The sequence below is a fragment of the Apiospora kogelbergensis genome (genome assembly GCF_038363985.1).
Source record: "Apiospora kogelbergensis strain CBS 113332 chromosome Unknown utg000005l_segment0_segment0, whole genome shotgun sequence".
In the NCBI taxonomy this organism is placed as follows: domain Eukaryota; kingdom Fungi; phylum Ascomycota; class Sordariomycetes; order Amphisphaeriales; family Apiosporaceae; genus Apiospora; species Apiospora kogelbergensis.
In genome coordinates, this window is record NW_027117422.1 from 3,232,109 (window position 1) to 3,252,543 (window position 20,435).

Sequence of the window (20,435 nt, forward strand, 5' to 3'; positions counted from 1 at the left end):
GGGCCAAGAGAAGAGGAGCTGAACAAATACATGCTTGCGTGCTTGCATGGAACCCACCGGTGCAATCAGCCTTACGAGATGCCGCCAGCAGGAGACCCTAATAATAAAACTCAGCAGCGGTGGATGCTCAGCAGGTGCTGGCTGGGATTGACGCAGAAACACCAACCACACAGCCTCGGTCCTAACGGCGCACAAAACGTTGCATGCTTACGGATGTCGGTGACTGAATACAGCTTCGTGATTCAACCCGCATCCCGACTCATCGCGATCTTTGTTCCTGCCCTGCACACCGAAAGTCCAATGGGGAGAGTTGGGGTATTGGGTATGAGCCGAGCGCACTTTTCTGCATGTCCAATTCGTTCAACCACCAATCAGAGACTCGGGGGGTAGTTAGCTGAAGAAACGACTATCTTGCCGAGGCGCAGCAAACTAGGAGGGTCCCTGTGCCCTTGTCTCGAATCCCCTCTTTCTTCTACATACTCGCTAGGTGGGAACCTCCAGGTGCCAGGCTCTCCTCTCCCTTCCGAGAACAATGTCGTTGTCCCGCTGGCTTGGGCCCTGGGAAACCCAATTGCTGCTAAATGCAGGCACTGCTGTTCGACATCGGGTCTGTCCGTGTCAGATTGATCTCTTCGGGAATGCAGTGTTTTGAACCCAGGGCCTCGATTCGTCCGTGCCGACGTCCAGTCTGTAGCACAACCTATGCGGACAGCGAAGAGAGAATAGCCAGCTAGCCAGGCACGAAAAAGGTGTGGTATCATGGCGCCAAGCCATCAGCATCTTGTCCCCACTGCCTGCAAATAGACGAAGCTGATCTGCGTGCTGCGTGTTTCTCCTTTGACTTTCCCACACTTCAGATCAGATGGCTATGATTAGAGCAATTGCGATTTCTTCCTTCGCGGCCAATAGTACACGGGGGCGTTCAATGAACCCTCCAGACTCGGCCCCCAGCCCGTCAGACCAGCGACAGGGGTGTCTCTGCAAGTGCTTACGCTCAAGGTAACGCTGTTTTCTTCTTCGTCTTTTTTGGGGCGTGGAGATGGGACGCCGGGCCACTGGCCACTCAACGAAGATCACCTACTTTTAGTTTTCAGCCCAGCCTCAGTACACACCCGAGGAAGGGCAGCTGCGCCCAGCTCCGGGATGCGTCTAGGTAGTAGGTAGGTTGCTGCAATCGTTCCCACGGGTCGCGGCACATGGGATTCCTTCGCCGTCGAACTCTCCTCTCCTCCATCCTAGATTATACAGACCCGCCCTCTTTATGTATATTCGTCCATTGCCTACATATAGCATGCCGGGACTAAGACCTGTGTCAGATCGTATATGAAGCCACGAGCTTCCCCCAGCCCAAGTAGAGTGATCCACTCCAAGATCATTGCTTTCTACTCAAAGAGAGAGAGATATATATATACACACACCTCCCTCGTCCCTTATTTATAATCGAGACATTACTCAGCGTACTGCTATCTCGTCTTATAGTACCTGTATCCCTGACTACTTAGCCCTATACTCGCCCCTACAACGAGCCAGCAGCCCCTTGCAGATAACGCTTAGCAGAAACTGCGTTTTCTTACAAGTAGCTGCTCTGTTCATACTTCGGTACTCTTACACCACACGGCTAATACGAGAAGCCACCACAATGGCTCCCGGCGCCCTCGAGCGAGCCGAAACGGAGCCATTGCCGACCAGCGGCACGGGTCAAGGCAACGGCCACTCTGCGGCCGGCACGAATGGCATCAGAAAACGAATGGTCAACGGCACCAATGGCACGAACGGCACCACCAACGGTGTCCAAGCTTCGTCAGGTCCCACAGCTGAACCCACACGGCCCAGCAGTTCGAGGAACAACACCGCTGCAACCACCAATGGCGATGAAGCCAGCAGTTACAGCAGTGCCCAAACGCGGCCCCACGAGCCCCAACCCAGCCCCCGGGGCTCGCACCGCATCAAGTCCTTCGGCATCCACCAGGACGACGCCGGCGGCCCTTCGGGGGCGCACGCCCGGATCCGGTCCTGGGGCGACGAGCGACAGGGCGCGGGTGCCTTTCCCCGACTCTCGAAGCCGCTGGAGCTTATGCGCGGCTCGTACGACTGCGTCGTCATCGGTTCGGGCTATGGCGGCGGCGTTGCCGCGTCCCGCATGGCCCGTACGGGCGAGTCCGTCTGCGTGCTCGAGCGTGGCCGCGAGATGTGGCCCGGCGAGTACCCCAGCGACACCGACGACGCCTTCGACCAGGTCCACTACTCGGGCCAGTTCTCGCCCGGCTGGCTGCCCAAGAAAATGGTCAATGGCGGCGACCCGACCGGCATGTACCACCTCATCTTCGGCAATGGCCAGAACGCCTTCGTCGGTAATGGTACGTCTTCCTGCCCCCAGTATAGATTTACAACACACAGAATTTCGGATGTCCTGACCTGCTGCAACCTCTTTTAGGCCTCGGTGGAACTAGTCTGATCAACGCAAATGTCTACCTCGAAGTCGACGACGATACTTTACGTCAAGAACAGTGGCCCGAGGAGATAAGAGAGAACCCCAGAACGCTTGACCCATGTGAGCACTCCCCCCCCTTCTCGCAAGGCGTACAAACGCCATCTTGCGACACGATCTTCCGGTAGAAGCCTTTGTACTGATCATGTTCGATTTCTAGATTTCCAAATGGCCGAAGAAATGCTTGAGCCCAAAGAGTACCCCGCCGACTGGCCCGTCCTCCCGAAGCTTGAGCTTCTCAGAAAGCAGGCCGAGAATCTTGGCATGGGCGACAAGTTCAGACGAGTTCGCCAGACGACTCGTTTCCAGAATGGGCCCAACCGAGCCGGTGTCGAGATGTCGCCTTCTGCGCTGACCGGGCAAGATGCCACGGGGCTTAACGACGGATCCAAGAACTCAACGCTGGTCACCTACCTAGCCGATTCCTGGAACTGGGGCGCCGAGATCTTCTGCGAGTCCGAGGTCCGGTACATTGCCAAAGCCCCTAACCGAGAGGGCTACATCATCTACTTTGCTTGGCACGGGCGCAACAGGGGTCACTTCAAGGCTAACCTCCATGGAGATCTCATGTGGGTGCATGCCAGGAGAGCAGTCTTCCTCGGCGCCGGCGCCATCGGTACGACGGAGATCCTGCTCAGAAGCCGACAGATGGGTCTAGGCATGAGCGAACAAGTTGGCCAGAACATGAGCGGTAACGGCGACATCTTTGCCTTTGGGTAAGAAACCTCCTTCTCATCGATGTGATTAGGGGGTATTCTGTTAACGCAAATAGATATAACACGGACCACGAGGTCAACGGCATTGGACGGTCATTTCCATCGCCATATCACCCTGTCGGCCCCTGCATTACCGGCATCATCGACAATCGACTTGGGCACGAGAACCCACTGGACGGATATGTCATCGAGGAGGGTACCGTGCCCAAGGCGCTCGCCCCTTTCCTGCAGGCGATGTTGGAGCTACTTCCCGGTAGTATCCGCACAAATGACAACTCCCTCATTGACAAGGTGCGAGGAAACCTTGCTCGTGTAGGCAGCATGTTCCTGGGGCCGTACTACCGCAAGGGTGCTATCGAGAGGACGCAGACATATCTCGTAATGTCGCATGACAGCAATCAAGCCGTGTTGACGCTCAAAGACGACAAGCCAGTACTCGAGTTCCTTGGCGTCGGCCGAAGTGACCACGTCAAGAAACTGAATGAGGTGCTGGCGAAGGCCACAAGAGCCGCCGGGGGCACCTTCGTGCACAACCCGTTCTATGCCCTGATGGGACAGCAGGAGGTGACTGTTCATCCCATCGGTGGCGCCTGCATGGCTTCGGATGGGACGGGTAGGACTGGTGTTGTAAACCACCGCGGTCAAATATATACCGGCCAAGGTAAAGAGATCTATGATGGTCTTATTGTCACAGATGCTGCCGTGATCCCTACTGCTCTCGGCGCCAACCCCTTTGCCACCATCACGGCTCTCGCCGAACGCTCCGTCGACCTCTATGCAAAGAGCAACAATTTAAGAGTCGACCATAGTAGGAACGGAATCCTGGACTTGTTCCACCCCCGCGCTTCGCGGGTGACCATCTGCGAACGAACCATGGCCGCCCACGAACGAACGAGTCGGACTCGGACGACGAGGAGACCAGCATCTCGTCGGCCAGGACCGTCATCAAAACAGCCGAGCGCCTCAATGACGCCGGATTTGGTTTCACCGAGGTCATGTCTGGCTTCGTTCATTACGACGACTGGAAGCAAGACGCGGCGGGACTGGACACTTACGACCTGGCTGCCCGGATTGCCGAATCGCGCTGCGAGTCAGCCCGGTTCTTCCTCAGCGTGCAATCCTTCAATACCAGGTCCATCATCAATGACCCGGACCACCGCGCCATGCTCACGGGCACGTTTTCCTGCCCGACCATCCCGGGCTCGCCTTTCATGGTCCAGCGCGGTGGCTTTAACCTCTTCAAGCAATACCTTGACGCTCCGGGTACCAGGAACATGGTGTACAACTTCGACATGCGTGGGGTTGATGGCACGGTTCTTCACTTCCGAGGGTACAAGGTCGTAAACTCGTCGGTGGCGCTCTCCCCTATACAATTCTGGAAAGCTACCAGCACCCTATACGTGACCATCACGAAACCCTTTTCCGATAGCGAGTCTGAATATGAGGAAGGGCCCGATGACACAAGCAACCGAGGAACTGTCGTCGCAAAGGGCATTATGCGGATTCAGCCTGCTGACTTCGCCAGTCAGATCTTGACCATGACGCCGACCGGCAGCGGCCTGTGGCGCAAGGCCATCAGTGCGACAAGCTTCTTGACGTATTTCACGCGCAAGTCCATGTCGCTCTTCCTGGCACCCTTCACGCCTCTGCAATACCCGACTCAAAGCTACCAGGGATATGTCAACGAAACCGTTCCCTCGGTGACGTACAAAATCGTCGCCGAAGACAACGTCATCACCCGCATGCACATGTGGGAGCCGACGCATATCATCGGCGAGCCCAAGAACATCTTCATGATTCCTGGCGCTTCGGTTGACCACCAGATTTACGCCCTGCCCACCATTCGATACAACGCCGTCAACTACTTCACCCGAGCGGGCTACCGTGTCTTCATTCCCATCCATCGCATCGGTGCTCTGATGGTGGCGCAGAACAACTGGACTACGTATGACGCCCGTCTGGATTTGAAGGCCTGCCTCGAGCAAATCCGAAAGGAGTATGGAACTGACAAGATCTACACCATCGCGCACTGCATGGGCAGCGTGGCGCTCTCGGCCGGATTGCTCGACGGCAAGATCCCGTCGGCGTGGCTCGCCGGCGTGACGTGTAGCCAGGTGTTCATGAACCCCATGTGGAATGTCATGAACATGATCAAGATCATGGCGGCCCCCTGCCGCTCGACCGAGTGTACAAGGCCGTGGCGGGCAACTGGTTCTCGTGTAGCACGGGGCAGGACGACAGCTACGTGCAAAAGGCGCTCAACGAGGTATTGCGGCTGTGGCCCGACGAGCGCAAAGAGCTGTGCAACAACGCGAGTTGCCACCGGGTTTCTTTCACCTTCGGCCGTTGCTGGAACCACGACAACCTCAACGAGGCGACGCACCGGCAGATCGACCGCTTCTTTGGCGGCGTCAACATGACACTGTTGAACCTGCTCATGAGGCAAGGGTACGAGGGTGGCGTCATGAGCAACGGGCCCCTTTTTGAGCGGCTCGACACGCCCGAGAACATCAAGCGCCTCAAGAACTTGCCTTTCTATCTGTTCGTAGGCGGCGACAATGCCGTGCTCTCCCTCAACTCGACCGAGCGCACCTACGAGGTCCTCTGCGACGCCTTCGGCACCCGCGACACCCGCGACGGCAAGGGTCTCCAGTACAAGCGCCGCGTCGTTCCCAACTACGGCCACCTCGATTGCTGGATGGGCCGCAACGCCTGGCGCGACGTGTACCCTTTCATCCGCAAGGAGGTCGACGACGTCATGCGCGGTGAGGATTATGTCTTCGAGGAGCCGGATGACCAGTTCAAGAGGATGGTGGATTTGGGCATGATGCACTAGGCGGCAGGAAAGCTATTTTGTTGTTATGAGGTCTTTGCTATTCTGGCGGTGCTGGATTGGGTCGGCGTTGGAGGAGGTGGGAGGTGGGAATTATGTTCGATACCCTGGATTTGATTGCGTCTGCAAAAGCTGGACTGGCTCCCACCGTCGTTTCTGCTCATACACAGTTGTGTAAATGTGATTATTGTGAGGTAGCGATGCCAAGGAAAGCACGACAGCCAACACGCTACCCTCCCTGCATTAGTCACCCCAAGTTATTTATGACCATCCAACCGGATTTGGTGCTGGACCTCGGGCAGTAGTAACTGGGAGTAATTGCCTCGGGAACCATGCGCAAGTACCGATAAAACAAGCGGTACGTAAGGATACAAGCAATAGTCGGCTTCTCATCAACCGCGCCAACAGAAGCACATTGAACAAATCCTAGAGATACAAAGCAAAAATGTACGAACATGACACAGAGACTCCTGACTTCCACTATTTCAACTCTATACCCTGGTGCGCCCAGCATATGCGGGGAGGAGCGAGCCTGGTGGTGCGCCCGCCTTCATGCCGGAAACCGCTACCTTCAGGCGAGAACCTACTGTTCGGCCGCACGCTCAACACGGCCGGGGCCATTCCGGCCATGCTAGAGATCTTTCGCGACAGCAGCGGAGGCGGCGGCGTCATAGACGAGACGAAGTGGCTCCTGGCCCTCGGTCCCGAGGTCAACGGCTACCCGGCCACGCTGCACGGCGGCATCGTTGCCACCGTCCTCGACGAGTGCATCGGCGGGCTGATCCCCATAAACAAGGAGCGCGGCCTCATCCCCGCGGGCAACTACTTCACCGCCTACCTCAACACGCAGTACCGGCGGCCTACGCCGACTGGCTCGGGGGCGCTGCTGGCGCGTGCGCGGCTCGTCAAGGTCGACGTCGCCAAGGGCAAGTTCTTCGCCGAGGCGCACCTCGAGGACGCCGAGGGGGCAGTGCTGGCGAGCGCCGAAGCGCTGTTTGTTCGGACGCGGGGGACGAAGCTTTAGATCGGCCGAGGGCCTGTTCGACTTTTGTGTTACTGGATACATTGGGAGAATACCAAGAACAGAGAACAGAGGACGCATTAGAAGAGCGAGAGTGGCTAAACAATACCGCATTCAATCGGACCCAATCAAAGAAAGGCACTGTCTACACCTTTGAGCTAGTTGTTTTCTGTCAAAGCCTCGGGGCACCACTGGATAACGCCCGCATGATTAGATTCCGGATCTTCGGTATTACTTGGGTTTTGTATTGCTTCAGGCGTACAGGCTGCCCCGCGGCCCCATCACTCAAGACATGACATGACTCCTCAGCTAGCTACGGCTGCGCCATAGCCCGCAAACTTGCTGTTGTCTTCCTTCAGGATCACGGGCAGCTCGTCCATCACAAAACTCTGCTGCCACGACTTCTCGACCGGCTTCCAGCCCAGGGCGCGCAAACGCTCGGCGCGGCTGCGGCTGTTGAGGCCCATGACGGCTTCGGTGAAGTCGGGCCCGAAGATGTCGCCGTACAGCTTTGTGTCGATCTGCCGTGGCGTGGGGTCTGCGATCTTGCCCTGCTCGTGCAGGGCGTGCCCGATGAGCGCCGCCATCTCCTTCCAGCTCGCCTCCTGGTCGCCCGCGCACTCGCAGAAGTAGTACGGGTTCTCGAGCAGCTCCGGCGAGTCGGCCGGCGTGCTCTCGAGCTGGTGGAGGATCATCCGGTACCCGCGCGCCAGGTCCTTGACGTGGATCTGGCTCCACACAGCGTCGCCCTCGCCCACGTAGCCGGCGAACCCGTGCTTCAGGGCGAAGCGCGTCAGCGTGGGGATCTGGATCGAGAGTCGGCCGTGCTTGTCGTTGTAGCCATAAATCAGGGGAGGCATGACGATGGCCATCTTGGCCTTCGCGCCCAGCTTCTTCTGCACATCTAAGATGCCCAGGTCGATCTGACGGTGCGGCGCCTTGTCGGGCAGCGCGTTGATCTCCTCGGGCTTGCTGTCGTGGTAGACCTTGGACGACTTCTTGCCCCGGGCCTCGGCGTCCCCTATGACGGATGTGCCCGACGTGTGGATGTAGATGGTGCTTTGCCCCTTTTCGGCCCGCCGCTGGACGCCGTCCAACACAGCCTCGGCGCTGGCCGCATGATCGGCCGAGGCGATGTGCAGGACAATGTCGTGCTTGGTAACCTCGTCGCCGATGAGCTGCTTGTCGTCCAGACTGCCCAGGACAACGTTCTTGGCGCCAGTCTCGGTCAACTTGGCAGCATGTTCCTTACTTCTCGTGAAGGCCGTCACGTCGTACTGGTCCTTGACCAGCAACTCCAGCACGTTCCAGCCGATAAATCCAGGCCCGATGAGAAGGACGCTCTTCCCGGCGTGAGCCCCAACAGTGGCCATGACGGCTATTGATATATTCGAAGGAGGCGATTGAGTGTGGAACTTCACACAACCAGATGGAAAGTCTCTTGAAAAGTCAATACAGTGTTACGTTAGCTTGAGGCTCTGCTCTTGTGGAATGCAAAGTTGAAGTTCTTATTCACGGTGCAAGTCACAGCTAAGCTTTATTTCCCCGCCTCTGGCCTGGGACGTGCGAATGACGTCGACTGGGTACTAACAGGAGAGTCAACTAATCTGTGACGTCTCCAACATGCGCCCACTCTCTGCGAAGTGAGATGGAAGAAGCTGGGATAATGCCTTGAGATGGACCCTTTTCGGTCTTGTCCCCTACCAAGTGGAGATGCGCCTATGCAGCCGATCCACAAGTTGCCGCAATGGTCCGAATCTTCTCTTTCGGCATACTGCTTCGGCCTGGGCCATGCCATGAGTTACACGTAGCATCTCATAGGTGGCAGCAACTGGCAGACATTGCACGACAGGCATTGCCAAAGAAACAACAACGATTCACAATGTCTTTGGGTTTCTGTGGTTTCAGACAGGAAGGGAGGACGCATAAAGGGGGCTCGGCGAGCAAGGCGCCGTCAACACCCGAGTTTACCTGGCTGATGGGAATCTTGGAACTATTCGAGGAGAAAGATGTGAGCAGTACGATGGAAGCGATCTGCCTCGCCGTGTTGAAAGAGCGCCGGGTCTTCAGCAATATGGTCTCTCGACATTCCCAGCTCGCCAACATGGGACAGGGACGGACGGGTTGCTATAGAAGAAGTTAACAAGTATCTTCGTTCAATTGCCGTCTGGGTCCCTAAGGCTTACGACACGACGGCGCTTGAAAAGGCCACGCTTTCATATTGATTAACTATTGTGCATCATATCGGGCAACTCGACAGTTGGCCGCACGGAGATCAGTCTTAATGAAAGGGGAGATGGAATAAATAAAAAGCAGCGGCGCAGGCAGAATCAACATTGTTAGTGTCTGGGTTCAATGAACGAAATAACGTTCAAATCGTTTTTTCTTCTCTCTTGACTGGGAACGTCCTGTGATTCGCTAGCTGGTCCATCGGGGGAGATGGAACTTGACATTTTCGTACACGAGAAAGGTGACCCAGGTTGCCGGCAGAACGCGTATAACGCCGGGGACGATCCCTCGATAGAAGCCTCGCAGGCCCTCCTCTGTCCAGGTTCGCTTCACTACGCCCATGATTCCGCGTCCGTACTTTTGATCCGCGTCGTACGTCTGGAGGCGGCTCCGGATGGCTTGGTACGGGTAGGTCACCGCCCCAGCAATAAGCTTCGACGTACTGGACAGCACCACCGTGGCTTCATTGCTCAATCTGCTAGGCGCTGTCACATCGTCTAGTTGCCGTAGCCGCTGCCGCGCAAAGTACATCCGCTTCGTCGAGTCGTACACGGCGAACTGCACCGCGCCGTGCGTGACACCCAGCAGACTGATGCCAAGCCCACGATAGAATCCTCGTAGTCCCTCCTCCTGCCACAACTGCGCCGCGCCCTTCAGCATGCTGGGGTACGCACCGGCGGCGCCGCGATCAGAAGCCAGCATGCGGACCTTCAAGACCCAGATGGGGTTCGTCAGGACCTGGACGCCGACGCCCGCGAGACCAGACGCAACAAAATAGTCCGACGCAATTAGATTTGCTCCATCGTTGCCACTACCTCCAGTAGCCTCGTCAGAGGCCGACGACTTCATATAGCCAATAACGCCCTCGATGCGGGCCTTGAAGAAGAAGAAGGAGGCCCAGCTGGATGCGTTCCCCAAAAGGTTGGGCGTCAGGCCACGGTACAGGGCCCTCACCGGCTGGGGTGTACTGGTCAAGTCCCGAATGAGCGACATGGTGGTCAGGCTGGACGAGGTGGGCGCGCTGCTGCGGTGAAGCTGCATGCGCGTCTTGACGATGTCGAGCGGGTGGACAACCAAAGTAGCTATGGAGCCCGCCGAGAGCCCGGCCACGGTCTCAACAAGGGCGGGGGAGAGGCCCGCATGGTTTTCAGTCATAGAGAGAGGGACCTTGGAAATAAGTGCTGTTACATTTCAAAAGTCTTGGGCAAGAAAAGAAAGAAAAACGCCGGTGACGGGACGGGATGTTGGGTTGTTCAAACAGAGAAATGAAGCACCTAGAAATTTGTTCCGCTAAGCAGCTCTTATCTGCGATAAGTGCATGTCGTCATGGGAGAGCATTTGATCACTGCAAAAACGCCGGGAAGCGCAGCGGCAGCGTAGAAGCGAAGAGTGTGGGAGTTGTTGGTTTATGACCAAAATTACAACAATATATCCACCGATATGGGCTGGGTCGCCGAGAACATTGGCTCCTCGGGTTGGTCTAGCCAAGTTCTTACAGCCGTCGGTACAAACAGCAGCGACATCAAACATTCCAATGCAGCCGTCAACATTGGTATCAGAATATCATTAATTTGAGTGTAGTGTACATATTGCCACTCAATAGTGACGCATTGCAACGGCTTGCGATGCTGTGGCCATGCGTGACCATCGCATCTCATTTCTATCGAGCCTCGAGGTGGAGAAATGCCTGAACCCGCCCAATTCATCATCCAACTGCTGCATGCCATGTATTTGTACAAAGGTCGTCATCGTTTGCCGCCGTAGGTCTTCGTTATCTATTTATGAGAGAGGAGAGAGGAGGCTGTCCAGGTTAGTGAACAAATCGCACGGAGCAGGTGTTTGGTAAGAACATACCGAATGATGCTGGGGCGAGGATCACTGCGGGAGTATCCTGATATGAAAGTTAGATTCTGCAGTGGCATTGTGCAACAGCCTTGTCGCGCCATGTTGGAAGACTGCATACCGAGGTAAAGGATCAGAGGAATGTAACCACTGCGCATTCCGTTAGTACCAGTTGCATGTGCTGGTTCTGAGCCGTGGCAAGAGGGAAACCTACTAGTGCATCGCGACACGGCTGAGCTCGATAATCCTTCCGATGCGCTCCTATATAGCTGTTAGACCAAGTGCCAACATCGGACATGGAGCGTTGGTGTAGTAGTCGAACCTTTGATTCTTCCGAAAGAGCGAACATTGTGGCGGTACTGGAGTAGACAGTCGTCGTCCCGGTAGCTGCAGACAGCAATTAGAAACCTGTAATGCTGGAGTAGTATAAATTGTGTGGGCTTGAGTGCGTACAAGAAGTGCGGCGGTGTCCTTGTCTCTTTGCGACGAGTGTGTTCGCGATGGTCGATGGCCGATTGATTGTCCAGGTGTTGGATATAGCAACTTCCTAAAATTTCCAATCGTGGAGTTGCACCCGCAATTGCGTAGCGCCGCGTGCAAAGGCGGGCATTCTGCGTTCTTACCTAATGCAAGCACCAATTAGCGCCCAAGCCTCCAAAAGCTACCAGTTACTTAACATACAGTTCCGCTGGGCCCCGGAAAAACGTTTTCGCTGGGGAAGCTTTGAGCCGCGTCCAGGCGCGAATACAGCTTTAGAATACCGCTTGCATTGTCATTCATTGTGAAGAACTTCCCTGCAGTGACGACGTCCTTTTTTTCTTCTTCTATTAATCGTCTTGCGCTACTTTAGTCAAGATGTCGGGGCAGAAGCATTGGTGAGTATTTTGCACAAAACGCCTTTCCATGTTGCTTCACTAACGTGTATGGCCGGCCATAGGGAGCAAGACAAAGAGGCGACTGTCTACATCGGCAACATTGACGAACGCGCAAACGATGCACTCATCTGGGAGCTAATGGTCCAGGCTGGACCGGTAGTCAACGTTCATCTTCCCAAAGATCGTGTTACTCAGTCCCATCAAGGATTTGGCTTTGTGGAGTTCAACGGAGAGGTTGACGCCGACTACGCCGCCAAGATCATGAATGGCATCCGACTTTACGGCAAGCCCTTGCGTGTTAATAAGGCCTCAGCCGACAAACAAAAGCCTCTGGAGATTGGTGCGGAGCTCTTTATTGGAAACTTGGATCCCATGGTCGACGAAAAGATCCTCTACGATACCTTCAGTCGCTTTGGCAACCTGATCGCACCCCCGAAGGTGGCACGAGACGATAATGGGCTGAGCAAGGGATACGGTTTCGTCAGCTACAGCAGTTTCGATGCCAGTGACGATGCCATCAACAACATGAATGGCCAATACCTCATGAACAAGGATGTTAGCGTCCAATACGCCTACAAGAAAGACGGCAAGGGAGAGCGGCATGGAGACGAAGCAGAGCGTATGCTTGCTGCTCAGGCGAAGAAGCACAATGTCACCGTCGAAAGCCAGCCTATGCCATCGGCATTCCTTCAGACGCCAGGTCAAGCCGTGCCTCCTTCTGCTGGCGCACCGCCTGCTATGGCTACTGGAGGATTTGACCCTTCGATGAACACCGCTGTGCCTCCTCCCAGGCCCATGGGATTCGCACCCCCAGGAGGTCATCGTCCCCCTCCTCCGGCAGCATTTGGCATGAATGGCGGGCCCCCGCTTCCTGGGCCTCCCGGCCGACCAGCTGTTCTGCCACCTGCCCCTTCAGGGCTCCCGGCGCGACCCCCACCGGCCCAGGGGTTCCCAAGTCCGCAAAACTTCCACCCCGGCAGCTTCCAAGGACCTCCGATGCCGATGCCCCCGCCCGGCTTTGGGCCGCCACCTGGAAACCCTCCAGGTTTCGCTCCTCCCTCCCGGTTATGGTCGCTGATATTTACACGAGCAAGTCGACCCCACACGAGATGGGGATTCCGCCATGGCCCAGGCTTATTGTTCGTGAACAGCATTCCTAATGCCCATTTCGGGCTTGGATCAAGTATTGTCGCGAATTAAAGTAGCTATCTCTTCAGTGGTTGGACCAACGGCTAAGAGTCACTGCTACATACCACATTCAATATAGCTGGCCACCGAGGTACATGCGGTAGAAAGGGTGGCCTGTGTGGATGCGTATAAACCGTCGAGCACAGATGGACAACAGAATGGGAAGGCACAATGACCTGTTGCTACCAAGAGCGCTATTCAAGCTGCCATCGTGAACGACACAGCAGTTCCACGGAAGCAACCCGCAAACCAAAAGCAGATGCTGCTTAGATGGCAACGAATTTTCCGAAGGGGGAAAGGAGCTGCGCCAAAAGAGCCAAACTGTTTGTGAGGGGTTTTGTCTATCATGGTCCTCCCACTTCGACCTGTTGGCTAATGCGAGTCTAATTACAGAGATACCCACTTGCAATTGAAGCATCAATTTTACACCTCGTAATTCGTTTTTATTCAGATGTTTACTCACCATTTTCACACAGGTGCAGCGGAAAACGGCCCTGCTTCTTTCATGCGCCAGGTGGATGACATGCAGGATGTCTTGGGTCTAAGCACGTCTGTCGGCCCTGCACACACCACCCTCTACCCATGTGAGCTGAGTAGATTCTGATCAAGGAACATACAGTAGGCGCTGTGAGGCTGTGCCTTCGCCCCCCTCATCCTTGACGGATGGCCACTTTCGAGGTTGGTAATTACTATGGCGTACATATGGGTGCCCAATCAGGCCTCTCGATGTCTATCTTGATGTGATGAGAGGAGGGTCACTTGAATTGCTTCCCTGCAGGATTTCTATTTTGCTTCCCTCACAGGCTAGGAGGTTTATTCACTCTGCTTAACGTCATACCCCATCCTCCTGGTCACCGGCTAGGGGCGGGAGTAGCTGCCGATGCAGGTATGTAAATTATTAATGATTTTACTACTACTACTACTACTGTTCACTAAGCGTTGCAACGCCTGGACCAGGCAGGCTGTAGTCGTTGCCTGCAATGCAAAGATCGTCATTGTTATCTCATCCACATCAATCAGCAGCGCCCCGTGGTGTCAAGCTTACACATGCCACGCCTGAACAATTCCTTCTTCCTTCTAAGCGTGTTACACAGCAGAAAATCCAGGCACTCCTGATCTGCCAACATCGTTCTAGAAGGTTAGGCTAGTTTTACCACTGACAGAACCTCTACCTAGACGGCCCGCCATATTCCTGTACGAGTTTCATCTATACATTCATATAAACGCACTACTTGTATGCCAGTGGCCTTAGCGTTACCTACTACTGATGGCATGTTATTTGGCTTTCTGGGGTCGCCAAGGTCTACAGCTGTGCCATCGACAAGAAGGTCTTCGTGTACCAACTTTTACCTCTTCCTCCTTCTCACTCCCCGCCTCCTCGCGCGTAGTGCGGCGGCGTTAATGAGGCTACTTCAATAAAGAGGAAGAAATGGCGCACGTGCAACCTTTAGCTCTCGCTGGGTGTTTGCCGGGCCTGTGGGCGCGAGAGAAGGCTTGACCAGCTATCCTGATCTGGCTTGTCTGGCTCATGTGCTTGCACCAATGTTGATACGCAATTATAGCTGTCGTTAGAAACCGAGAGAGACCCATAGCTTCGGGTCCGACGCCGGCCTTTGACTAGACAGCGTAGGCAGTAAGCGAGATGGCGTCGGATTTCCATGGTTGGGCTTAGCTTGTGGCGCATCTAGAAGGATTGTGGTCGTCGGCAGTGAGAGAAGCTGAAAAAAAGGGGGAGGGGTGTTCGCATTTTCTTTCCTGCCTTGCCATTGCTTGTCTGTCTGTTCAAACTATTCTACTACTAACTCGTTGCTAATTTACTGCTCATTGCCTCGAAGCAATAGCCCAAGCCGCCGACGTGATTGATTACGTGAAGGTCGAAGTTGAGATATATCAGTGTAAACGTTGGGACTACTTGGCTCCCATGCCAAGGCGCAATGAGATGTACAGCCGCCTCATACCCAATCCAGAAAAAGAGAAAGGGAAAATGCACCACCCGTATATTAGTACGTATATACACAAGTAGTTAGTATAGCTAAAGGTACGGCGTAGATAGCTGGAGTTGAATTGCAACCACGGAACATGCCAGCCTACGGGAACCACTCCCACCCCCTGCACAGGCAGACAGGCCATCGGCCCCCCTTCTCTCCAAGCCAATGCTTGCGTACCCATTGGATCCCCAGCGCTCTGTGGAGATAGCCGGGTCGGCCGCAACCGTGCCCGTACAGGGGCACTTTTGCTAGGTGCTCAGGCCATGTAACGTGAAGGAGGAGGGCACTGACAAGTGAGTCCAACAACCAAAGAAAATTAGAGATTTACGTGCCGGAGGGGGGGGAGGGGCGCTTGAAGTCTCGGCCGTGTGATGTGTATGTTTCTGATAGCACTTCTCGCGTGAGTCTGTCGAGCATGCCCGGGTGTGGGAATGCCGTGACCGCGGTGAGCTTAGTGGCCGGGCTCTCTGTCTCCTAGAGGCAAGTCGCATTCGTACATGGCGATAGTAGCGAAAGTACAGCAAGAACTGCATTTGTTGGAAGGTGCAGATGCGCATCCCGAATGCCGATCAACTTCTCAACAGCCACGATCGGTGTGGATCATGACGGCTTATGGAGCAGCCCTCGGCGTGGTAGTGAGCATTTGGTTGGGAAGACTCCGTAGCCTCTTGTTTGGTTGTCGACACCGGCATGACAGGGGTAGAAGCAGGGGCTTTGTACATACGCATGCCTGTAAAGGCCAGTTGCTTACTTCGTACAGCCATAATCTAAAAAGGCGGACCCATGTTCCTCTGCTAAATTGGCTCGAATCCTGCTCTGCATACTGTCCTGAAGGCGGACATGTCCGTTTCTCCTGGTTTCGTGTTTGAGGGCGCAAGCAGAGAGTACCTAACATCTGGAGCAGATCTTTGTTCGCGATGCGTTTGTGGATACAATCTGTGTAAAGTAAAGTCGATTTAGGAGTTCTCTGCCTTAGCTCGGCTGGGCAACTTGGAGACCACTGCCATCCATGTCTGCAAAGGTCACGGCGCCCTCCATGAGTATCAAGTCAACCTGAAGTGGACTGCGAAGACCCTTTCGGCGCTCATCGATATCGCTTTGGGTAGATGTTGCGAATGCATACGGGGTCACTTGTGAGCAGTCATCTGGAGGGATCCCTCGTGGCTCCGTGGAACCTGCAAGATCCGATCAGGTGCCACCGATGAAGAAACCGAAACATGTTCATGCGGGCATCCAGTCATTATCTGCGTACACAACACAAATTCCGAACAGAACCCCTGACATATCGTCCGATGTACGTTTATATGTCTCCTCTGGAGACCCATGGAAATCCGCATGCCAACCCATTGTTGGAATAGATCTACAGGCGAAGGTCGACGGCGCCGACGGCGCAAGGTGGGTAGGCTCATATTGTGAGTCTCTGTATAGCGTCAACGAGGCCCCGGTCTTTGAAACATGGGGATAGCTAAGCGCAACTCCAAAAGATCGCCGATAGTGACCTAACCTCAATGCCCCTCAGCTCAAAGCCCTCATGTCCTGGATAGTACCGCAAATATCGTAAACGCGGCATGGTTGAGGGTCTGACTGTGGTTTGTCCCCATGGTTTTGGGCATTGCTGATGATCACTCCTGAGGGTTCGGACCGTATCGAAGCTCTGCTGACAGACCACCTGGATCTACAGACAGCATGCGTGGATGGAGTCTTGTAGCTCTGAACGCTATGCATGCGTCATCCGCGCGTATAACTGAGGGGTCCTAGTTCCTGTCCAAGGACGTAACACAACATCTCCCACAGCTCGCAGGCTACAACTGCGCCAAAATCCCCTGTACAATCTCCTCGTCCACTGGGTCCTTGAGATGAGGCTGCATGGGCGAAGAGAGACCGGTCCTCAGCGGGTGATGCTTCAGATACAGTGGTCGCCGTCGCTTTCTTGCCAATTACCCAGGATGGCAGCCCCAACCTGTGGGCCAGGAATTGCTGAAAATAAATGTCAGATCGAGCTGAGTAGCAACATCCCAGTAAATAGCATGCCCAGCAAGCCGGATGCTGCGGTTTGACCAGCTAGCCAGCCAGCATCCACCGCCTGTGGACGGGGGTGGCAAGGTTATCATTACATATATCGTGTCGACAGTGTGGATATGAATGTATGTGGACTGGTAGTGGAAATATGATCCGACACCGTCACCCACCCTGCTGTTAGTCACGCTGCCAATGTCTGGCCAGGCCTGCTCTTTGAACGCCCGAGAAGACACAGACGGACATTTTGACATGTAAGCTGCGCCGGCAAGCGAAGTAGCCGAAGCTGCAGCAATACTGCAGGTCAGATATCCCTAGTCAGTGGGGTCGTATATACCAGGTTTCTGGGAAACGACCAGGGCTGCCGCAGACAGGCGCAGGGCACATATGTATGCACATGAGGTGACAAGTGATAGATAGCCTATTCGGGAGCGGGTTGCGAGAAATCTCCAATTTTCCAGGGCCTGTAAGGTTTCCCATTCGTAGGCCGAAGTTATGGTTCGATTGGACGACTGAAATGGGCCTCGTTGAGCTGGCAGCTGTGAAATATGACATATCGCCCCGCGAGACATTCCAGAACGATGGTCTCGAGGCAGAGATGTCGCGAAGAGAACCAGATTCAGGTTTGCATGGTTTGATGTTGCCCATGTCGAGCATGCATACCTATGTTACTGCACGTCAAATTCGAGGATGGGACTTGCTTGGCTGTGGGGTTCTGGGTCGGGTGAGCGTGTGCCGACGAGAACAAGCTGTGGTCGGCGTTCGTTTTTCAATTCAATCCAATTCCTGACGGCGGCAGGATCCGTACACCTCCTGGCCCCTAAGCGCGCTGTCACGGGTGATTATCTGGTGGAGGACAGGCGCAGGCTGCTCTTGGCCATCAGGCATTTGGCATCTCCCAGGGAAGGGAATGCTTGCAACTTACGTGACAAGGTGAGCCCAATGGTAAGGCTGAAAACCCCAAGTGAGAGACCGACTGGCAAGGATGAACCCTGTGAAGGCCAATCCCCTGCCTCAGTATAGGCTGCCGTGCGACCTGTGTTAGGTTACCAGAGAAGTGCACATGTATGCCGCTGCACTGTGCTCACCGATTCACCACTAAAAAAGCGTCCGATGAGTCCAGACGAACTGGAGGAAATAGCTGGAAATAGCTGGGAACAGCTTTCACTTTCGCTTTCACTTCCGCTTTCACGTCTGTGCGCCTCCTCAGACAACGGATGACAGCTCCAAAGACCCAAAGACTCAAAGACCAACGACGGGTCTCCAGATTTTAGGAACGGTGCTACATCGGTGGTGCGTGGCTGGAGCGTCTTAGTCTTACAGTAGTGAGTAGGGGCGAGAGACAAAGTCAATATGTTATTCTAACCTCCTTCCAACCTCTTGCTGCTTGCCTCTCTTTCCCGTCGCGCGCGCGCGACCTCCCGTCTATTGGATTGCTTGGATTGCTTGGACAAGCGGGGTGACGGGCATCCAACCCTCTCCCCGTCCTCGCCGCTGATTGGGCCGACAGAGAGTGTCGATGCGCTGGTCCTCATGAAAGCAGATTGTAAAGGAGCGCCACGATACGCATCTTCTTGCGTCATCTTCTTGTCACTGCGCAGCTGCGCTCTTCGCAACGCTCGCCGGATTGCTGGCCGGATCGATTGCCGGTCAAGATCTACCGCTACCAGCTATCTATGTAGCCATTCAAAGTGCACCTGATGGGACCTTTCCGCGAGCCGTGCTTGCATGAATGGCCACCGGATCAATCCCCGCCTGTCAACAAGGCCGACCTAGCATTGCACATGGCGACTCGGTGAAACACAATTGATTGCAGCATCGTTGTTGACGATTCTCATTGCTTCAATGGACTCGACTTTCCGATCATGCACCCCCGAAAAGACCCTCCCGGAAATACCGTCTGTGTAACTCGACATGCGAAGAGCCCGCAAGATGAAGAATGCATGGGTCACGTACCTTATGTAGATACTCGAAAAAGAACAGCTGTCATAGGATACTGATGAAAAGCTCCGAGAGGAACATTGAGAACGTATTGAGAAAGCGGCACGAAACTCAAAAAAAAAATGGCATGCCAAGCTCTGCATGTCACGACGATCGTCTTGGGCCGTCGCCCAGTAGGAGCCTTCGCTGCCGCCATCTGGTAGATGTTTTCGGCTGATAAGCTTTGACCTGGCCGCCTGTCAATCCATTGTATGCTTTAACGTTTCGTCTAGGCTTAGTTGGTATAAGAAATACCCCCCTCCCTCCCTCACGTTACTTATTCGCTGTCGTGCTTAAAATGCTATCAGTTATCAAAAACAAAATGCAAATCGGATATTCCGACACGATGGAAGAGATAGAAACATCAGCTCGTCCCAGCTGAAGAAGCCTGTTAGATTGGACCACCCCTTGGCTACCAGTGGCTACCAGGATTTCGGGTCTGAAGCTGAAGACGTCAGCGCGGATCAGGGGGCCTTGGAAAGCCAAGTCCCAATAGTCTGGCTGGCTGGCTTCTCTCCACTCCCGATGAGAGATCAAACGCATATGAAGTAAGTATGTAGATAGTACAGCGTGTCTGCCCATTTTGGCTTTCTTGATGCATGCGGGCCTTTATTCCGAAGAGCGCTGTCTGTTTGCATAGTCGGGTAGCCGGCATACCACGGCACACCACGGCACAGATAAGAAGGGCCATGCCATGTACCGAGGGGTCCTTCCTGTACTGTCATTAGCGGAGACAGGAATCCACGGCAAGGGCAATGGCGGGACTCTGCCTAGTCTGCCCCTTGGGCATGCATGTCTACAGTAGAACAGTCTCGTCCTTGCAGCATGCCGCCCGACCAATGGGATGGGATGCCCTGGCCTGAGAGTTTCGACGAATACGAAATAATATTGGAGATAGTTGCACATCGTCTTCGTCCGTGTCTTGCTGATATGTCTCTTTTGGGACTTGACTATCTGCTGCCATACAGCTTCTTTCAAGAGATCCTTGAACACCCGGGGGAAAAGACGCCTCTCCAAATCGTTGCTCGTTGAGAAGGATTTCTATGGAATATTGCAGGGTGGGTCATCTGACTAATAGCACCTTGATCGATGGGATCGCCGACCGAAACCCCCCCAGCTGTGGCACAATGGCTTGCTTTGGTAGCACCCATTCCCACGGTATTGGATTTTGGAAGCTCGTCATATGCAGGAAGTATGCACACAACAGAAGGTGATAGAGATGAATATCTAGTTAGAGAGGGTGTGCGCGCGCGCGAGGG

At 54.7% G+C, this 20,435-nt stretch overlaps 5 protein-coding genes across 5 annotated transcripts; 3 read left to right on the forward strand and 2 right to left on the reverse strand.

Moving 5' to 3' along the window:
• Positions 1–1,639: 1,639 nt before the first annotated feature.
• Positions 1,640–6,040, forward strand: PG998_007656 (glucose-methanol-choline oxidoreductase; the record flags this gene model as incomplete). Its single annotated transcript, XM_066874472.1, has 6 exons — positions 1,640–2,357; positions 2,435–2,551; positions 2,649–3,204; positions 3,261–3,969; positions 4,017–5,310; positions 5,361–6,040. 6 exons carry the CDS (start codon positions 1,640–1,642, stop codon positions 6,038–6,040), a joined length of 4,074 nt encoding a protein of 1,357 aa, XP_066730417.1.
• Positions 6,041–6,482: 442 nt separating this feature from the next.
• Positions 6,483–7,061, forward strand: PG998_007657 (uncharacterized protein; the record flags this gene model as incomplete). The annotated part of the gene is made up of 1 exon (XM_066874473.1): positions 6,483–7,061. One exon carries the CDS (start codon positions 6,483–6,485, stop codon positions 7,059–7,061), a length of 579 nt encoding a protein of 192 aa, XP_066730418.1.
• A 302-nt stretch (positions 7,062–7,363) lies between these two features.
• On the reverse strand, positions 7,364–8,431 carry PG998_007658 (uncharacterized protein; the record flags this gene model as incomplete). Its single annotated transcript, XM_066874474.1, has 1 exon — positions 7,364–8,431. One exon carries the CDS (start codon positions 8,429–8,431, stop codon positions 7,364–7,366), a length of 1,068 nt encoding a protein of 355 aa, XP_066730419.1.
• Positions 8,432–9,476: 1,045 nt separating this feature from the next.
• On the reverse strand, positions 9,477–10,442 carry PG998_007659 (uncharacterized protein; the record flags this gene model as incomplete). The annotated part of the gene is made up of 1 exon (XM_066874475.1): positions 9,477–10,442. One exon carries the CDS (start codon positions 10,440–10,442, stop codon positions 9,477–9,479), a length of 966 nt encoding a protein of 321 aa, XP_066730420.1.
• A 1,542-nt stretch (positions 10,443–11,984) lies between these two features.
• Positions 11,985–13,204, forward strand: PG998_007660 (uncharacterized protein; the record flags this gene model as incomplete). The annotated part of the gene is made up of 2 exons (XM_066874476.1): positions 11,985–12,004; positions 12,067–13,204. The coding sequence occupies 2 exons, from the start codon at positions 11,985–11,987 to the stop codon at positions 13,202–13,204; spliced, it is 1,158 nt and encodes a 385-aa protein (XP_066730421.1).
• Positions 13,205–20,435: the final 7,231 nt, after the last annotated feature.